At 47.4% G+C, this 21,506-nt stretch overlaps 1 protein-coding gene across 12 annotated transcripts in view; it reads right to left on the reverse strand.

The window, feature by feature from the left end:
- GALNT13 (polypeptide N-acetylgalactosaminyltransferase 13) overlaps window positions 1-21,506 on the reverse strand; it is a 101,532-nt gene that overhangs the window by 78,979 nt on the left and 1,047 nt on the right. For 9 of the 12 annotated variants that reach the window (XR_008450396.1, XR_008450397.1, XM_054070108.1 and 6 more), the window contains exon 2: window positions 8,193-8,292. Coding sequence is in view for 10 of the 12 variants with exons in the window: in XM_054070108.1 (XP_053926083.1) it covers window positions 8,193-8,292 (100 nt within the window). In the remaining 2 variants the exon portion in view is untranslated. Of the gene's footprint in view, window positions 1-7,489; window positions 7,739-8,192; window positions 8,293-21,506 lie in introns of all 12 variants that reach the window. The other 3 variants (XM_054070109.1, XM_054070106.1, XM_054070107.1) reach the window with 1 other exon arrangement.

A 21,506-nucleotide genomic window follows, 5' to 3' on the forward strand; every position in this document is an offset into this window, starting at 1 on the left:
ATCTTCCAATATTGCTGTGTTTACTGTCAGCAAGCAAAGACTGCAGTTTTCAATACTCACTAAACAATTCCCTGGATAATTCTACATGAACTCAAATCAGGCTCAGCTCAGAGGACTGGACACAGGTGAGACGCTGCAGCAGGACCGTGGGATGTACAGCACTGCGGAAATACAGTTTCATACTGCAAACCCACATTTCTTAATTGTATCTACTCATTAGAACGAGCACGGCATGCCTCAAGCTGGGAAATACATCAAAAAGTTTTCCTCAACAGCATCTCTAGGGTTTTCATATTGGTTTCTAACATAACACTTGATTAGATAAATTCTGTAGATAGAATAGAATCATAGAAACACAGAAACATGAAGGCTGGAAAAGCCCTCTAAACCCATTCAGTCCAACCATCAGCCTAATCCCACCGTGCCCACTAAACCACGTCCCCAAGTGCCACAGCCATGTGGTTTTGGAACCCCTCCAGGGATGGAGACTCCACCACTGCCCTGGGCAGCCTCTGCCAGGGCTTCACCACTCATTCCATAAAGAAATTGTTCCCAATATCCAGTCCAAACCTCCCCTGGCACAAGTTGAGAACATTCCCTCTCATTCTACCACTTGTTCATGGACGAAGAGCTCAGCACCCACCTCACCACAACCTCCTTTCCAGGAGCTGCAGAGCGTGATGAGGTCTCCCCTCAGCCTCCTCTTCTCCACATGGAACAGCCCCTGGGCCCTCAGCTGCCCCCAGGACCCCTGGGCTCCAGACCCTTCCCAGCTCCGTTCTCTTCTCCAGACGTGCTCCAGCCCCTCAATGTCCTTTCCTCATCCCTGGAAGGGTTCCAGGCCAGGTTGGATGGGGCTTTGAGCCCCTGATCCAGTGGGAGGTGTCCCTGCCCATGGCAGAGGGTGGGACTGGATGGGCTTCAAAGCTCCTTTTAATCCAAACCATTCTAAGATTATTCTAATGTCTGATGTTTAAAATACCTAATGATAAAAATGAACGGAAAGCTATGGAACAATTTCAATACAGTAAAAAGTATCTGTCAGTTCATCCTCAAGGAAGAGTCCAGAAAACACGACACTTTCTGGCTGGCACTGGTCCCCTCAAACCCCCGAGTCCCGCATCTCTCACTCACACGGCCTTCATTGATTTATTTTTCCAAGTTTGTAATCAGAAACAGGCGTGTGCTGAGCTCGGCCTCCCCTCAAGCTTCAGAAATGCTTTTTTTTTTTTCCTTGAACTGCGTGATGAAAATCTATAAATACACTTAATGTGTTGCCACAATATCCAAATCAGCGCTTTAAATTTCATTTGTCAACAAATTTGTGACAAGATCTCGGCGCAGCGCGCATCCTCACCCATCCCTCTATTAAATCTTTATGGTGTGCCATTAACAATATTTGCTGCCATTGTCGCTGCAGACAGCCTGGTGCAGGCAGCAATCTGACAGATAAACACGTTACCATGGCAACCCCCAAAATGAATGCCTTATTTTCTAAAACTTGGCCAGAACCCCAAAGTTTTATTGCAGCATCCAAATGTTTCATTCAGTTGCTTTTATACAATCATAACATAGACCTTTTCTCCTGAAAATAACACATAAATTCATTATGAGATTTGAATAAATGAACTCTCCTCTTATACTGAGGTTTATTTAAAATAGCATTTTAGTAATTTTTACTGATTCCATGAGAAATTCTTTCTGTTGCACTAAAAATAAGAGCTGCATAGAAGCATTAGACACCACAATTACATTAACGATGGTGAGGTGGTGGAGTCCCCATCCCTGGAGGGGTTTAAAAGCGAGGTAAATGAGGTGCTCAGGGATGGTTTAGTAGTGGACAGGTACGGTTGGACTCAATGATCTCCAAGGTCTTTTCCGACCTAGGGATTCTATGATTTCTCACTGTTTCATGGGGATCAAAAACAGACACAAGTTGCAGTAAAAGCAAAATTTACGTTACAAAGACAAGCACTCAATTACTATTTCACCTCATTGCTCATATGCCCTCATTTTAATTAACCACACTTCCTTTACAGTCACCGTTCCACTCACGGCACGTGCTGCCCATTGCAGTATTTAAGTATTTACGGAGCGATAGTTCACTTGCCCTCAGCTCACTACGTATTTACTCTTGCACTGGACGGAAAGCCACCAACAACCGCCTTCAAAACAGCCTTCCAGACAAAACCCACTAAATTTAACTAATATACTTGAATTCAAAATTAAAGATTAGAGACTTTTCTGCAGTAAATCACAGAATGGTTTGAGCTGGAAGGGACCTCAAAGCCCATCCAGTGCCACCCCTGCCATGGGCAGGGACACCTCCCATTGGATCAGGGGCTCCAAGCCCCATCCAGCCTGGCCTGGAACCCCTCCAGGGATTAGGCCAGGGCCTAACTTCACGTGATGCTCTCCATAAAACTTCTCTTACTGCCCTTCTGAAACAATTTGGGCATTGTCAGACACAGTCTGAACCTCCTGGAATGCACAATAAAACCTGAGTTCCTAGGAAATCGCTGGGCTTTTGTACAGCGTTCAGTGAGACACAAGGAGCCTCTGGATTGCAATCCTGGTTTTCTGTTATTGATTGGTCTTAGAAGAGCTTCCCAATAAGCTGTTGACCTATATCCTGGGCACTCAGTCCTCTGTCACCTCCTCAAGATGCACCAGGCAGTGTTGCACAGCACTGCGTTAGGCACCCCGAGGTGCACCCCAACACCTGCACCAAACCATCAGGAGAATGCGGCAGGGACAAAACTCAACCCTCTGGGTGTGGACCTGTCGGAATTGCTGACCGACGGATCAGATATTCTCAACACTCCTGCAGAAACCACTGACGCAGAGGCTGCGGAGCGGCTCTCCGGTGTCAGTCTTCTTCCAAAGGAGGGCGTAAGGTTAAGAAATAAATATTGTTTCTATCAATAGTGGCACAAAAATAGATGCAAGTAAAGATGTTTTGACTGAAAGCCAGCTTAGGGTTGATGAGGATAACACTTGCAAGTTGTTAAGCAACGCCACTAACCCAGCGCAGCGACAGCTCATTTTTATAACACTCAGCTTTTGTACTTGTCACTTGTACGATGAGCACAAAAGCTGAGTGTTAGAAAGACGTACAGCGGGACATCAGAGGGGACTCCTGGCAGCGCTGTTCCAGTCTAGGGACCATCACTGCTTACAACTAAATACTACGGGAAATTCGTCTTTACGAATCATTTAGAATGCAATAATTACGACTGAAGAGGCATGGAACATTTACCTCTTTCACCACCAAACACAGCATTCTACATCAGCACAATCTTTCCTCTCTAACTACTGACAATGGCAATGGATTAAGTGACTTCAAATACTGGATTACCACATCTCATTTGAATGTCTATTAGTGTATTGATTCGAGTTGTGTCTTTTTTAATATCCATATGGAAATACTGTAATTACGTTGCTTTGTATGCTTGCAGAAAACCTGCATTCTCAATTAGAGGTGTTCATGGACTGACCGAGGCACTACTAACAAGACAAAGGCGATGGCACCCATGCAGGCTCTTTATAGCAACAATTCCATCGTATAAGCTCATGGCAGTTACAGCAAAGAGGTGTCAGTAGTCCACTGGATCGGAAACTACATGATAAATCCCTCCCCTTGAAGGTGCTGAAGAGGGCTACTGCTCTGCTGAGTCGTGGTGTGGAGGGGAACAAGACAGAGGTCTGGTGGCCACTCCACATCAGCAGCCACATCAAACAAGGATGAGTGGGAGAGAATGATGTCTCCGCCACTCGTTTGCCTATCAGGATGACCAAATTGGCCCCTGGTCACCCCCTCCCGCATATCAACTCCGGTATGCAGAGCTACACCACAGCCACAGAATAAAGAATCAGAAGTGATCCTGAAAACAGAAGTATTAATAAGATTTATGAATAGAAGCCAATATATGTTGTATTCAGATGACTCATGGATGTGAAATCATGAGTTTTGTGTGTTGGAAATGGCTTGATGTAGGACCCTGGAGTTTTTCAGATCCCTACACGATGGTGGAGGTTGCACCAGGAGGGGGTCAAAGCAACCCACGGTGCCCCTTACCAGCGATGCCACCGGCCAAAGGTAAAGAACACAAGGAGCTGGACCAACTGATACCTCAGACGGTATCACTCCAGAAGGGACTATAAGAGAATAAGAGGAGTGGGTCATAATTGGAGCTCCCTCTCAGCTGGTCTGAGACCCCCACCAACGTCAACATAACATCATGGATCCAATCTCTTCGAGTACCGGAGTGCCTGCAAAACTTCACCTGCAGCAACCTCATAGCAACATCTAAAGAGACTCCATCACTGAACTCCAGAGAGGTTGTAGAGTCCCTCACAAACCCTTACAGGATGTTAATATTGGTCCAGTCTTAAGCTTATAGTCTTAGGATTGCAACACTACAGGTAATAAACTAACTGTTTAAGTGCAGTTCTACCCTGCCTCCCTCGGGGTGCAACACTATAGAAGTTTAAAAAGCATTTCTAAGTGCTCCACCAGAACATGCAGTTCCAGCAGATGGAATCGAAGACATTTTGCTCATCTCCACCAAACAGCGAGAGATTACTCTGGATTTCTTTTATTTTCAAACAGGTGCCCTGGAAGGGCAATACTCACGGCTGTCTAACACATCAGAAACACTTAGGACACTGGAAAAACCCAGATGTTAGAGAAATTAACTTCAAATTTAGTGGACTGGGATATAAGTTTCATTCAAGAGCACATCCATTTCTGTCTGTAGAGAATTTCAAGTTTGTGGATAAACCAACACAGCACCCCACAACGTCCGTACTGTCACCAAACCTTCAGTCCAAACCACAAGGGTGAAAAAGTGGCTTTGCTGTCATCATTTCAGTGAGTCTTCATTCAGTGAAGTAAAAGCTATCATCTCTAAAACAATGTTTTCCTAAACCCCAAATCTTTTACATGATAATGTTCAGCGATTCCTTTTTACTGGAATCGTAATTTGAGCCCCTGTCACCGACAGAGCTGAGGCACTGATGAAGGATGTGGTTTTAAACCTACAGTTTTGGCTATTTTCCCCCCTTTTAAACAACATTAAGGATTAAGTAGATTAACTCTGTTTTTCCTCATTACATTCCTTCAAGGCAGAATCCTTCTAGAACTCAGGAATCTCACATGAGAGACAAGCGCTCGAATCCTAATAGAACTCTGCTACTGTCCCCGAACACCCCTCACACTTCCATCACTCTGTGAAGAGCATTATAAGCAAATAATGCTTCCAGGATCACAGAGAACGTGCACAGTATAGAAACAGACTCAACAGTTCTCTTACCAGCCTTTAAAGTAGAAATGACGTTTCATATCCAATATAACTTGTTTCTCAAAACTGAGAGCAAGGAACAGTGTTGGCTTTAGAATTTCCGCACAAAACCCTCACCTTTTACAACGGGCACCGACATGGAATTCAGTATCAGCTGAATGTAAGAAAAAATCATTTCATTTAGTCAAATGCAGAGTACTTACAAATAAAAGGTCTGCTATCATTGCATTGTGCTGACAAGAAGAAGTGTCAAAAATGTGAATTCATAATTGCCAGTTCCAGATATTGTCATTTCAATTTGAGTGGTGGGTGACAGGGACATCTGTTTATGTATTTTTTTTTAGCCTAGACTGACTTAGAAGTTGTTAACGTTCAAATAAAATCTATCATGGTAATAGTTAATATTTTTCTTTACAAGTTATCCAATTGCACAGAAAAAAAAAATGAACTAAATAAAGCCATTCCACACAATGTAACCTGTTTTAAGAAAAACACAATGTATATTCCAAAACCAGTCTCTGGTGACTTGCCTGTGGCTGACACTGCAGTAAACTTGGTCAGTTTATTCACAATGTCCCAGATTCTCGCCTAATATTTGTTTAAAAATATAGTAATTTAATTACACAGAGGAAGAAAAACGCTATAACAACAAACAATATCCTTTTCATTTGGAAAACTAACTGAAATTGTTTGGGTTTTTTTAATATCACATATCTATTCATAGGATTGGAAGGTGACAGTAAAGCCTTCCAAACACATTTAGAGCAAAGGCGACCACATCACAAACCCATCACTGCCCGGTGTTTTCATTTGGAATGATGGCAAAGTTACCAACCCCACTGACCCATAATCCCAACGTGCTTTTCCATGGACGACAGCGATTTCTTCTCTGACGATGCTGGGGATCAGCAGTTTAACACACACGTGTGTATTTATGGCGCGAGGAACAGCCTCAGGCACAGTTTTTGCTTATCACCAACAGTAAATGCGTTACCAAAGCAGCTGCACTGGCTATAATTAACCTTTTTTCAATCCTATTAGACATTCGAAATGTCTTCCTCCTCCCATATGCTGAAGTTAAACTCCTTAAGAACAGGATGTTAATTCACAAGGAAAACCAAACACCTATATTTCATCAATTCCTATCCTCTCTTCTTGGGCATTTCCTGTAGATTTACAGCCTTATCTGCATGCGGGAGGCAACGTGACGGTTTCTGCACGTTACTTCCAAGTCCATCGCAGGTTCTAAATCCTTATTTGCGTCTTTTTGATGCACAGAAGCACACAATCTCTGCCATGAACGGCTGCTCTGGAAGTTGGCAATTATAAATCTGAAAATCTACAGCTTCTGTCAAGGTTCAGTTTTCACCAGCTCCCCTTTAGCATATTACAGCGCTAAAAATATTTGGCGTGAGACGAGAATCTCTGCTCCATCTGCACTGGAGACTCAATCCTCGTGTTTTCATACAGTACAGGGAATTTAAGTACCTTTTAAAGCGATTGTTTCAGGCAGAGTTAAGAGTTTAAAAGCAATCTGGGAAGTAAATATCTTTCACAAATGAAAACAGAATCATAGTGCATCGAGTCTGTTGGAACGGGTCCAGAGGAGACCACAGAGGTGATCCGAGGGCTATGACCACAGGCTGAGAGAGTTGGGGTTGTTCAGCCTGGAGAGGAGAAGGCTCCAAGGAGACCTTAGAGCAGGTTCCAGTGCTGAAAGGGGCTCCAGGAAAGCTGGGGAGGGGCTTTTTCCAAGGCCCTGGAGTGACAGGACAAGGGGAAATGGCTTTGAATTGGAAGGGGAAAGATCTAGATTAGACATGAGGAAGAAATTCCCAGGGCTTGGAGCCCCTGATCCAGTGGGAGGTGTCCCTGCCCATGGCAGGGGTGGAACTGGAGGGGCATTAAGGTCCCTTCCAACCCAAACCATTCCACAATTCTATGACTCTCCTGCAGGTCAAACAACTTCTGATAAAGAGGATTCTTAATAAATTCACTCCAGTTTTCTCTTCCACACATTGGACACATTTTGTACTTCAGAAACCACGACAGCACTAGAGAAATCAACTTCAGATCCTGCTATTTGGTCTATTTGAACTGGAAAAATAATTGAGAAAGCACAGAGGAAACCAAATAGCTCCAAAAATACTCATGACCTTCAAAGGTAACTTGGCCATGGCACTTACCCCTCAGTGCAGGCAGCAGGGACCTCTCTTTCTTGTCATCACATTTATTACATTCACTGAAGTATAAAAGCAGAAAGACATCCACAAGCACCCACATGAGAGAAGTGGCCAGAACCACCTTGCAGTAAACAAATCTCCTCATCGCTTTACTCGGTGTCTAGCTCAAACGCCGAGGAAACAGAGCAGCTGCTGAGGCGCATCAAGCTCACGCAGTTAAAACCCAACATGGAAGCAAAGATGAGAACCCCACTGCAAGCAAGGAAGAAAACATCTGAGTTAGCCAAGACGTACGCACAGTCAGAACTGAAACATTTATAGGAAAGTGCAGTGTTAAAGTATCTGTTTCTTTCCACATATGCAATTACTTTCTGTTTTCTATGAATACCAACCACTTCGACGTGCATGGACATTATGGCAGGTCTACAGAACTCGCCTTCATTTGGAAACACATGCAATATAAATACCCCTTCTGCGCAAACTTTAACAGAGATTACACAAACAGACAACAAAGCAGTGCTAGCAGACAGTTCTACCTGATATTCAACACTTTATTGAACATTAAACCACCACAAACGCTTTGCAAAGGAAACCTGCAGTGACCCACCTACATATTTAGGCTCTCGCTTGGTCAACAAGAGCCTCCCTGTCTGCTCTCAGCACAGACAGGTAAGTCAGAGGAGGGCAGGTAAAACCTCACGCTTACCGTTAGGAGCTACATTCCACATGGAGATGGGGAGCTCTACTTCAGCCATGCTTCCAAAGCAGTATATCAGCGCTGATCCACCAAACGACTTCCCAAGCGCCTGTAGAAGACAGCAAACAGAGGGAAGCCTTTATCACTCAACTGTCTTTCCTAGAAGATAAAGAAGGTCCTTGTAAATAAAAAAAAATGCTCTCCTAAGTTTTGTCCATATTTTAACCCACTTACCTTAATTAAATGTCATTTTATACATAGCACTTTTCTATCCGAGATCCAAAACTCCTCAGCTTTCTTATGCAGCAGTATCATAATTCCTAACTTTCCCTATTTAACTCTCTCCTGGCCCAGCTTTCTTACACATGGTCGCACCCTTACCACACCACCTCCTCCTGCTGCTTCCCATCCTAGGAAAGTGAATTTCTGTCCCTCCCAAAGTAGCACACGCTCCCATCAACTCCCACAGCAGGTAGGGAGAGGAGAACCAGCCAAAATGTTCAGTTTCTCTTCTTGTTTAAACAGAAGCAAACCAGGGGAAAACAATTACTCCTTCCAGGTAATTTTAATTTTAAATAGTTCCAAAATGTAAGAAATTGACATTACATTATAATTACAGTTCTAGAATCATAGAGGTTGGAAAGACCTCCAAGATCATCAAGTCCAACCATCAACGCCACCATGCCAACTAAACAATGTCCCCAAGTGCCACGGCTACTCGATTTTTGAACCCCTCCAGGGATGGAGACTCCACCCCTGCCCTGGGCAGCCTCTGCCAGGGCTTCACCGCTCTCTCAGTAAAGACATTTTTCCTACTATCCAATGTAAACCTCTTCTGGCACAACTTGAGGTCATTTTCTCTCACCCTACCACTTGTTCCTTGGGAGCAGAGCCTGGCACCCACCTCCCCACAACCTCCTTTCCAGGAGCTGCAGAGAGTGGTGAGGTCTCCCCTCACCTCCTCTTCTCCAGAGGGAACAGCCCCAGAGCTCTCAGCCTCACCCACAATCCCAGTTCTCCATCCCTTTCTCCACCCCTATTCTCCTTCTCTGGACGCGCTCCGGTCCCTCAATGTCCTTCTTGGAGTGAGGGGCTCAGTTCACTCGAACCAATGGAACGGAAGAGATGGAATGATTTAAATACAGGCTTTCAAATTAACTTCCTATGTAATCCTTAATAAAGTTCTCCATCTGCCTTAAATCTCAACACAACCAATAGCTCTTTTTCTGGCTGAAGGGATTCGCAGCCAGTGGATTTACAATTTCCAGGACTCAGGAATCCCTGTTTCAGGTTAGCACGATTCATTTCCACGCCAGTCAAGGGCAACAGTTTAATTATAGGAAGAAAATTACAAAGAAAAAGAGCAAATTAACAGAGATCTTGATTAGAAAAACGAGAGGAGAAAGCAGCTGAAGTGTTACGCCCCCACGCAGTCCCTGTCTCCATAGTGGCTGTAATTGGCTTTTGTAGCGCTGAGCAGAATAGGTGTTTGTTCAGCACCCGTCGCGACACAAAGGCGCTTCCTCCCCGAGCTCTCGATAATACAGGAGGAATTTTTTCTTCCTCAGTTCTTGTTTCCATCCAAGCGAGAGAACATCCAAAGCGCAGCAGCCGTAGACGGGGGATCAGAAACCTCTTTACTCCCAGTGCTGCGCGGGTTGGAAACAAACAGCAGCTACAGAAGGGATATGTTCGCTGGCTGTGTGGCATCCCAGCGCTGGGATAACAGCGGTGCAACAGGCTGGCGTCCAGCTGGCAGCAGCGACAGCAAACTTCCAGTTTTAAACAATAATTAACTTTGAGAATAAATATTCCTCCTCTTTCTTAAAACAAATAAAGCCCACCGCGCTCTGCTAAAGCCCAGCGAATTCCATATACACTCATCTCGTGTAGGCACAGCATCGACTACGAGGGACCAGCTGAGTCACCTGCTGCAAAACAACTTTTACTCCAAGCTCTAAGCAGGAATCCCATTCTTTGCCATAAACACATTCAAGGAGGGGTTCCAGGCCAGGTTGGATGGGGCTTGGAGCCCCTGATCCCGTGGGAGGTGTCCCTGCCCATGGCAGGGGTGGCACTGGATGGGCTTTGAGGTCCCTTCCAACCCAAACCATTCCATGATTCTGTGAAGAATATGGAGTGGTTTTTCACTCAAATACAGAGTAAGAAGGTTTCCTGGAAGAGGAACAAGATAAACATGCTGAGGTTTTGAGCCATCACTTGTAAGAATAAAGCTAATTTCAAAATGCTATCAAGCAGTAACAAAGCAAGGGAAATTCCTGTGCCAAAACCTGCAGTTTGGCAGCATTATAAGCAATAAAAACAGGGGTTTGTAACAGCAAATAGCATGAAGGTTTAGAAATCACCTGCACCGCCAGCTTTTCCTAAAACTGCCACGGTAAAATGCTGTGGTAAGAGAATCACGGAATGGTTTGGGTTGGAAAGGACCTCAAAGCCCATCCAGTGCCACCCCTGCCATGGGCAGGGACACCTCCCACTGGATCAGGGGCTCCAAGCCCCATCCAACCTGGCCTGGAACCCCTCCAGGGATGGGGCAGCCCCCACTGCTCTGGGCACCCTGGGCCAGGGCCTCCCCACCCTCATCAGGAAGAATTTCTTCCTAATATCTAATCTAGATCTTCCCCCTTCCAATTTAAAGCCACTCCCCCTCGTCCTGTTATTCCAGGCCCTTGGAAAAAAAACCTTCCCAGCTCTCCTGGAGCCCCTTTCAGCACTGGAAGCTGCTCTGAGGTCCCCCCACAGCCTTCTCCTCTCCAGGCTGAACCCCAACTCTCAGCCTGGCCTCACAGCAGAGGGGCTCCAGCCCTCGGATCACCTCTGTGGTCTCCTCTGGACCCATTCCAACAGTTCCATATCCTTCTTCTGTTGGGGATTCCAGAACTGGACACAGGACACGGGTGGCATCTCCCAAGTGCAGATCAGAGGAAGGAGAGAGAGCACAGTAGAATGTTATGGAGGTTGCAAACCAAAGCTCTGAACAACCCGCGGGATTAAAGATAGCTGCAAAACCTTGCCGTGCCTTTCTCACGTACTAAAAAAATCCCCTTCGCAGAGCCCACTTGCACAGCAGAGCAGATCTGGTATAAGGAAGGAATTGTTCAGTACTTCTTCTTGTAACTTGCCGCATGGCTCCACGCCGCATTTATTTCACTCCAGCCAAGCCATGCTCAGAATGAACAATATTTAATTTTCTCTGGGGCTCCAAGCCATGGCATTCATCACCACTCCATCCAGCTGCCTCAAACGTATTTAATTTACTTTCACAATATCTCTGTGAGATAAAAAATTGCTATCCCCCTCCACAGAAACCATGGAAGCACGGGCTAAGGCCACGACTTTGAAAAGCATCCACCAGTTTTGCTCTACTGGTGATGTTCCTGGAGTCACACCCTTCAAACTTCCAACACAGCCTATGTTAGAGCACTGATTCCCCAAAATTGCCAATTCTTGAGCCAGTATTGTCCTACCAGTGCTGAAAAGAGACCAGCCCCTTGGTATCAGTTGCTTGGATATCTCCAAGCCACCCCTCCCCTCCAACACTGCTCTAGCAGGATCAGCATCCCCACCACACAGAATCACAGAATCACCAGGTTGGAAAGGACCCACTGGATCATCGAGTCCAACCATTCCTAACACTCCCTAAACCATGTCCCTCAGCACTTCATCCACCCGTTCCTTAAACACCTCCAGGGAAGGTGACTCTCCCCCTCCCTGGGCAGCTGTTCCAGTGCCCAATGACTCTTTCCGTGAAGAATTTCCTTCTGATATCCAGCCTGACCCTCCCCTGGCGGAGCTTCAGGCCATTCCCTCTAGTCCTGTCCCCTGTCACTTGGGAGAAGAGGCCAGCTCCCTCCTCTCCACAACCTCCTTTCAGGTAGTTGTAGAGAGTAATAAGGTCTCCCCTCAGCCTCCTCTTCTCCAGGCTAAACACCCCCAGCTCTCTCAGCCGCTCCTCGTCAGACGTTCTCCAGCCCCTCACCAGCTTCGTTGCTCTTCTCTGGACACACTCCAGAGCCTCAACATCCTTCTTGTGGTGAGGGGCCCAGAACTGAACACAGTATTCGAGGTGCGGTCTCACCAGTGCTGAGTACAGAGGGAGAATCACCTCCCTGGACCTGCTGGTGACCCCATTTCTGATACAAGCCAAGATGCCATTGGCCACACGAGTCGGTTCCAATCTGTCATTGGACATAATGGACTAAAAGTATTTAAACTACAAATACGCTGCACATAACTTTATCAAAGGTGTTAATAGAGATTCTAGCAAGAGTAACATCTTTCTGCAGCACTGAGCACGGCTTTTCACACCACGCCTGTTGGTTACCTTGATCTGGGCTTCTTTAATGACCATCCACCTACTTCACAGACCAATGGTTTCCACCATCTGCTTTTTGTCTTCATTTGTTATTAGTGAGACTTGTGGCAATTTTGCACTTTGTTGTGGATTTAAGAGACAAAAATTGCAGCGGCTTCGGGGTGGTAGTCCAAGGAAGCCCCACACAGCAGCACTTCAAGCCCTACATGCAAAGACTATCAGAAATGGTATTTTGTATCAGGCATGGTGTGGCCAGCAGGAGCAGGGAAGGGATCGTCCCCCTGGACTCACACCTCGAATCCTGGGTTCGAGAGGCTGGAGTGCATCCAGAGAAGGGAACGGAGCTGGTGATGTGTCCGGAGCCCAGGGGCTCTGGGAGTGGCTGAGAGCCCTGGGGCTGTTCAGGAGGCTGAGGGGAGACCTCATCCCTCTCTGCAACTCCATGAAAGGAGGTTGTGGTGAGGTGGGTGCTGAGCTCTGCTCCAAAGGAACAAGGGATAGGACAAGAGGAAATGGCCTCAAGTTGAGCCAGGGGAGGATTAGATTGAATATTGGGAAAAATTTCTTTATGGAACGAGTGGTGAAGCCCTGGCAGAGGCTGCCCAGAGCAGGGGTGGAGTCTCCATCCCTGGAGGGGTTCAAAAAACGTGTGGCCATGGCACTTGGGGACGTGGTTTAGTAAGCACAGTGGGGTTGGGCTGATGGTTGGACTGGATGAGCTGAGAGGTCTTTTCCAGCCTTGATGATTCTATGAATTACAGTCAGAAGAAACTTTAGAGAATTTTATCTGTGCACATTTTCAAGTGGCTGGTTTCTGTAAATCAGTACAAGCACATCCCTGAACGGCCTTTTAATCTGTTGTGACTCCTAAGACTCAAGATTAATTAGGTGTCCTAATCCTTGAGTGAGACAGAAATAAAGTGTTTACAAAAGTTCCTCCAAAGAAAATCTGAATTGCCTGATTTATCACCCAGTACTTTTACTGATTCAATAAAGAAGCACGGTTAGGAGTTCTAGAGTACATCTCCATCCTCGAACTGGGATTACATCTTCCAGATTAACATCAAAACTACTTCACCCTCAATCTGATCTCCCAAACCCATGAGACTGCAACCCATGCAAAGCAATTTGTGGTACCCATCCATGCTCCCAGGAATGTCAGAACTGACCAGGAGCAATCCAGATGCTCAGAAAAGAAAGGATACAAACTGAAAATCACTATCATCAAAGTATTGTTTCCAAACATAACGACCAATTTCTCATGGAATGAAATCTAAAACAGAGTAAAACATTATTTTTCAAACCAACATTGATCCTAATGTTTGCCATAAAAGCTTAACGAGGTGCAACCAGGAGCGAGGGCCTGATAAAAGGCAGCTTAATCTGTATTACAGGAACACACACAGGATGTGAGGAAGAACGTTAAACCTCCTTCCTCTGCCAGATGTGGCCACATGTGCATGCATCTACAGCCCGCTGCGGTGCAGCAACAAGCAGCGGTTGCCTAGCAACTGGGGGGCTGCTCCCCTGGGTACCAGACCCTGCCAAAAGCCCCCAGAGCTCCCCACCCGCTCCCCGCTTTCCAACGTGGCTTCCCAGACGGCCGGGAGGTTCAGGGATTGCTCTCAGGGAGGGGAAGGGATTCATTTTTTCTGCTGCTGAACAGTTTTTGGTTCCTTCAGCCTCCCTGAGAGCCAAGCTTGCCGGCGCCCAACAGGTACACGGGACTGGCTGGCAGCAGGAGGGATGCACAGGGAGATTCCCAGCAGGACAACAAACACCCAGGAGCACCACGATCTCGCAGGAGAATCACAGAACGGTTTGGGTTGGAAAGGACCTCACAGCCCATCCAGTGCCACCCCTGCCATGGGCAGGGACACCTCCCACTGGCTCAGGGGCTCCAAGCCCCATCCAACCTGGCCTGGAACCCCTCCAGGGATGGGGCACCACCACTGCTCTGGGCACCCTTGGCATCACCACCCTCACAGCAAAACATTTCTCCCTGAGATCTCATCTCAATCTCCCCTCTTTGAGCTTAAAGGAAGAGAAAAAGGCGGCCTTCTCCTGCCTCCTGGACAGTATGTGCTGAAACAAGTTTAGCTGTATCCCAGAAGGGCTTTAACAGACAGGGGGGCGGCAGCAGCACAGGAGCAGAAAGCAGTGAAACACACACCAGCAATACCTGCGCTGCTACTGCAGAGGTTTGCCTTCCCACAGGACAGGGATAGAGCCACATCACCATTACCACCGTCATTCAACGCTTCACAGTTGAAAAGTGGATTAAAAAATGCCCGTTCCTGATAATCTGATATTTGTATGGGGGTTTCGTAGTACAAATTTGATGAAATTTGTGTATACAGCTGCACATTTCCACAGCGACTGCTTCCCCAACACCTCTGCAGAGCACCAAACTACAAACCGAACTCCTACTCCTCCTCTCTGCCTTTACAGCCCTCTAAGTCCAACAGAACTGGGAGCAGGAATACACGACTCACAGGGAACGGGGCAGAAAGCAGCCTCCGTTGGCCTTTTGGGGTGCATACCCACTACCACACCCAGCCCTCAGTCGGCAGCGAGATGAGCGAGTGGATGGAGCTACATTACCACCAGGACCGGGGTGGTAACTCCCTGCCTTTTCATTATTTATCAGAGGCACACTGCGATTTCTACAGTCTGTTATTTGTCATGTAGACCATTCCTTTACTGTGTGTGGCTTAACAACTCAGTCAGCACTGGAATTTATTCTGTGTGGTCGCAAGCAGCTCAGTTCACAGTCTTTCAGGAGGTTCTTGCATACAGACTTGAAATGATTTAGGCTAAAAGGCAAAGAAACAGAAACCTCCAGATGGCCACAGCCACTGGTCTGATTTGACCACAAGAGCAACACATATGGGAATGAAGGTGTTCCAGGCCAGGTTGGATGGGGCTTGGAGCCCCTGATCCAGTGGGAGGTGTCCCTGCCCATGGCAGGGGTGGCACTGGATGGGCTTTGAGATCCCTTTTGATCTGAATCATTCCATGATCCTACTCAATGCCAGATCATTTTATAAAGCTGCTAAATCAGACATATTTCATTACTACTGCCGACAAATCCTTGTTATAATGCAGCACATGACACTCAATGATGTACATATTAATGAATGCTCCTAATAGCAGCAGAATGGTTAATGTTTAAAACATGAATGCAGCTCAGTAGTAAAAGCATCCATAAAGCTGTGTTCCAGCCTTCCTGAACTGATCTATAGCACATATCGCCCGGACAGAGCCACCTGGATCCCACTTCTGCAAAGATGGGTAGGTCAGCTGCAGAGTAATCAGAGAGAAGTTCGCTGGAAGACATTCCCTACTGAAGCTGCAGGACTAAAACCAGACAACGACAACATTTAAGCAGCAGTCACAAAAAGATGTGGCGTAATTATTTTTGTCCATCTCTGCTGCAGAACACGAGCCCAGCGCAGGCGGTACCACACCGAACGGCAATTCCCCAGCCAGACCTGACAAAACTCTACTAAAACAGATCAGCATCCTTGTGTACCAGCACCACGGCATCATGGAATACCATCCAGCCCCATCCCTGGAGGGGTTCCAGGCCAGGTTGGATGAGGCTTTGAGCAAACTGATCCAGTGGGAGGTGTCCCTGCCCATGGCAGGGGTGGAACTGGATGGGATCCGAGTTCTCTTCCAACCCAAACCATTCCATCATTCTAAGCTAAAGTCCACTGCTTACGCTTTGAGTTAAACGTTCCACATCACATTGTAAATCAGATTAATCAGAATTGCTGGGAGAGCAATTATCATTAAAAAACTGAAGAAGCAAATTGCTTTAAAAACTATCAATGTTTGCAGCCCTATCTTTCTAAGGCATAGTTTAATTTTAAAATAAACACATTCAAAATATGTTTTGCCTACAAAAATCTTACGATTGAATTGATCTAATCAAACCTTAATATATACTACGCTCTCCAAAAACCATGAATCAGCATTTAATACCATCAGCAGCTTCTTAATTCAGTGCTGGGACTGTCAGTCTCTAAGATCGGTACAGGAAGCTCTTCCACATTTAGTAAAAAGGAAAAAAGAATGGGAAAAAAATTCAGGTATCTCTAATTAGAGCTATCCTGCATTTTGTGTTTTAAGAATCAAGTTTCTCCCCTCCCTTTCCCAAAATAGGCTGCTTGATATTTAAAAATAGCCCTGTTCTTCATCTTAAAATGCATTTCCATGACTCAGAAATTAAAGTGGAAAAGTCTTATTAATGCCTCTAATCAAGAGTCTTTGCAAAAAAAAGTCTACCCTTTCCTTTGCATAGCGTTGCTCGGAGGAGAGCCAGGCAACGATCAGCACCAGCTTCCCCCCGAATCCATACCTCAAGGCACCACGTCCCCATATCCAGACAAGAAAAGCTCTTCGCGTGCAGAGCCACATCCCTCTCAGCCACTCAGTTTGCGAACAATGTCACATTCCTGTCGGTTTCCTCCCTTCGTTCAAGTCCCTTTCTTCCCGCTGAGGTCCTGGTCCCCAGGGTGCCCAGAGCAGTGGTGGTGCCCCATCCCTGGAGGGGTTCCAGGCCAGGTTGGATGGGGCTTGGAGCCCCTGATCCAGTGGGAGGTGTCCCTGCCCATGGCAGGGGTGGCACTGGATGGGCTTTGAGGTCCTTTCCAACCCAAAGCATTCCATGATTCTATGATAGGTCCCTGCCTTCAGACACTGACTTTGTACCAAACGCGGCTGTTTCTGCCAACACGTTGGCACAAAGCACTGAAAGCATAAAGCCAACGATAGAAAAAAATACCCTAAAAGAGCACAGGCATAAACTCAATAACCAAATATCAAAACCCAATACCAGGTACTATGGAACGCGTCAGAAGCTCACAGAGGAAATGTAAAGCCCTCCTCTCATTCCTTTTTCCACATCCTTCCCTAAAGCGCAGCCCAGAGTAGTAGATATAAATCATTTGGAAGAGTTGGGTCTCCAGCTGCAGAGGCTTCTCCTTGCCTCCTCCCCTCTCCCTGACCTACGCCAACCGCCCTACTGGTGGTTCCCCTTGGAAACTGCTCCATGACCTCATCACAGCTAACTAGTAAACTAACTCGACTATATTTATTGTGTTTTCAGATGATTTGTGCTCTCCCACACACCAGAGAAATTAAAAAGCAACAAGTATTGGAGTGGTGTTGATGACTTGACAGGTACCACCCAGGACAAGTTTTCAAGCTCTTCAAAGGAGAACAAATGCTGGAGCAAATCAGGCAGGGACACAAGAATCAGGGGAAAAGTTACGGGGCGAGTATCCAAGGAAGAACACAGCCCAAGTAGCTGTGTATCAGATGATTCCCCCACAAACCTTGAGAGAAGACCACCTGGGGAGGACCTTATTACCATATACCAGTACATAAAGGGTGTCTACCAAGAGGATGGAGATTCTCTTTTTACAAGGAAAAGACAAGGGACAATGGGTACAATTTGCTTCTGGAGAAAATTCGATTGGATTCCAGAACACTTCTCAGCACAGAACAGTGAAACATTAGAATAATCTCCCCAGGGAGGTGGTGGATTCCTTTCCACTGGACACTTCTAAGGCTCAGCTCAACAGGGTGCTGGGCCACCTCATTTTAAACTACAGATCACCTGAAATGGTTGGACCATTGGATCCTTGACGTCCCCTCCAACCTGGCATTCTGTGGTCATCTTTAAGGACCATTCCGACCCAAGCCATTCTACAATTCAACTGGAGTGACTCCACAGCATCCCACATCACCAGAAAGGGTGCCAACCTCCTGGATGGATGCCTGTCTGCATGCAGGTCAAGGCCACGGCATATGCCAGAGCTCAGCACGGCGCAGTCCTAGTGCAGAAGAGTCGGAGCACAGCACTCGTCAGCAGTCACTCCCTCACTTCTCCAACCCAACAGAACAGGCTTGGAAAAAGTCAAGTTTGTGAACACTGAAAAGGCCATTTTTGACAACCAAGAAGTTGTCACATCACACTAACTCCAATGTAAAACTGGTCACTAGTGGAATATGCACTGCCCAATCCTTTTTTTTAACTCATTTCTTCAAGTGTTTGAAGAAAGCAGGTTGGTTGTAAGTGCCCAGCTGTCACTAGATCAGATTTAAAATAAGCAAACGTATTTTCCTCTGCCCATAAAAGCAACGTACACTCAAACAGAACTCGGTCCTCCCATCTTTTCAGGAAAAGGATTCTATTGAATTCACCTGCTAACGCACAAAACCCACCAGAATCACGTCTTACACAGAAAAATATCACGAAGTTTCCTGGTTTCTTATTTCCAAGTGATTATGCTTTTCTCCTTTGCCTTTAATTTCTCTGCCACCCAACAGTGGGGTCAGGTAGGTCCCTGCTGTATTTCGTCTGAACCCAAAACAGCTGCATTTGGCATCACAAGGAAAGAAATGCAACCCGATTCAGTACATTCCCAACTATAAACCGGTCAGAAGCTTTAGCTAAGGCTGATAAGGGATGTTTTTACAACCTACTCTCCCTTAGGAATGGGGTTCTTGGGGGTACGGGTGGTGGAAACAGATTTCACCTCTCTGGTCCAAGAACATTCAGGAAGAACCACAGGTTTTGTACAGGGTAGACAGGTGTTAACAGACATAAATCCCAGAACAATGTAGTCTTAAGTCCTCCCCTTCAGTCCTCGTTTGTGCTTCAATGGCACAGTTTACACCCCTGTTTTCTCGAACAGGAGAGGGAGTCTGGCTTTCCACTCCGTTCCACCAGCACCAACTCTCCCGACAGTGCCTGCTCATCCGCTGGAACTCCCAAACACTCATCACACGTCTGTGAACGCAGAGACAAGATACAGCACATGCTTTGTTTCTCAGATCACTGCTGCGGCGAAGAAATCACTTCTAAACCTCAAAACCATAACCCCAGGGGAATCCGAAGTGATGACGTGGCATACACTAACGCCATCCCAAAACACTTTTTATAGAATCACAGAATGCTTTGGGTTGGAAGAGACCTCAAAGCCCATCCAGTGCCACCCCTGCCATGGGCAGGGACACCTCCCACTGGCTCAGGGGCTCCAAGCCCCATCCAACCTGGCCTGGAACCCCTCCAGGGATGGGGCAGCCCCCACTGCTCTGGGCACCCTGGGCCAGGGCCTCCCCACCTGAACAGAAAAACATTTCTCCCCAAGATCTCAGCTCAATCTCCCCTCTTTCTGCTCAAAGCCATTCCCTTTGTCCTCTCCCTGCCCTCCCTCATCCAGAGCCCTCTCCAGCTTTCCTGGAACCCCTTTCAGTGCTGGAAGGATAGAGGACAACAAAAACAAATACTAAAGCTAAGCATCATCAAAAGAGAAAGAACGCAGCACTTTTCAAGTTCTATCCATTTTTAACTCTCCTGGTTGCCCTCAGCCCCTCTGCGTGGTTTTACCGATGCACACAGAACACCAGGATCCGATGAGCTCCCAACCAAGGACACAGAGGAGAATTTAAACCAGGACAACTGGAAAAACAGCACAAGTTCTAAGGCCTCAGTTCTCTGCTCAAAGTCCAGCAGCCAACAATCAGTTAAACTAACCTCACTGTGATTCTGAGCACGTCTTAATCTCTCATTAATCTTTTCTCTTACCATTTCCAGCCACTCGGCAGCACCCAAACAAACAGTCAGTCCATTCCCATTTTGCAACACAGCAGCTCCAGCAGCTGTTTTTTTTCTTTACTATTTCAGACTGATAAAATTTCTTATCAAAACATGCAAAATAATTTACCATTCGCTTGGAAGAAGTTTTAACTCGATTCTCGGGAAAACAGTTGCCATCCCAACTTCATAATGCTCTGAAGTCCTTCCTAACGCTCTCCAAGTCTCATTTCCACTCGGTTTTGACTCTTTACATCCACACAAAATGAATACAAGCAAAATCCTGACAGCGTTTCGCACTGCCGGCCCTGCTCCGAGCACAGAGACAGCATTGGGAACACCTGGAACAAACCAGGCTGACGGATGTGCAGCGAGCTCCGAAGCCTACGGCTGACACTCACAGCCCAAAATGCGATCCAGCTCTGAACACACTCTGTGGTCTCCCAGCGCCGCTGCATCCTGGCTCGCAGGAGGCTCTCTCTGGTCATTAGGGAGCAAAGCGCCTGCCAGGGCTGGGATTCAGTCCCACTTTGCCATCCATCCCTGCCCAGAGCCGGAGCGCCAGGTCACCGAGAGATGGGATCAGCACGAGAGGGAATGGGATACAGGCGCTTCTGCTGTTAAGTGTGGATCCCTGTTTACAAACAAAGCTCTCCACCACGTCAGAAATATCTCTGGAAGAGCAGGACAAGCAGAGGGAACGGGATACGGGCGCGTATCCCTGACCCCGGGATGGGCAGGAGGGGCAGTGGAACGGCATCAGCACAGTTCTATCTGCAAAGCGCACATCCCTGCACGCCAGAAGGCCCCTGGAATCAGCCCGAAAGGGAACGGGATACGGCCAGCTCTGCTGGGAAGCACAAAGTACCCCTGCCGACAAAGCCCTGCATCCCGTCAAACGGCCCGGGATCAGCGGGACCCGGGCAGCCCCGGCCGCGGGAGCCGCGGGAACGGCAGCAGGAGCGGCATCCCGACAGCTGCCGAGGGCAGGTCCCGGCCCGCGGGGCTCTCCGCCGCAGGAAAACACCCCCGGGAGCCGCGCACGGGCAGCGGGGACGGCGCACGGGCGGCTCCGAGCGCAGAGCGCGTATCCCCGTGCGAGGGAACGGCAGCGGGAATGGGATCAGGACAGCGCTGCCCACGGAGCGCACCGCCCAGCGGCACCCCCGGGAGCCCTCTGACAGCCCCCCGGGAGCCCCCCGGCACCGACAGCATCCCAGTAGCCCCCAGCATCCCCCCGGATAGCCCTGTAGCCCCCCGGGAGCCCCACAGCTCCCCAGTAACCCCCAGAACCAGTAACCCCGCAGCCCCCCAGTAGCCCCCAGCACCAGTAACCCCGCAGCCCCCCAGCAGCCCCCAGCACCAGTAACCCCGC

The sequence above is a fragment of the Cuculus canorus genome, chromosome 6, assembly GCF_017976375.1.
Source record: "Cuculus canorus isolate bCucCan1 chromosome 6, bCucCan1.pri, whole genome shotgun sequence".
Taxonomy (NCBI): Eukaryota; Metazoa; Chordata; class Aves; order Cuculiformes; family Cuculidae; genus Cuculus; species Cuculus canorus.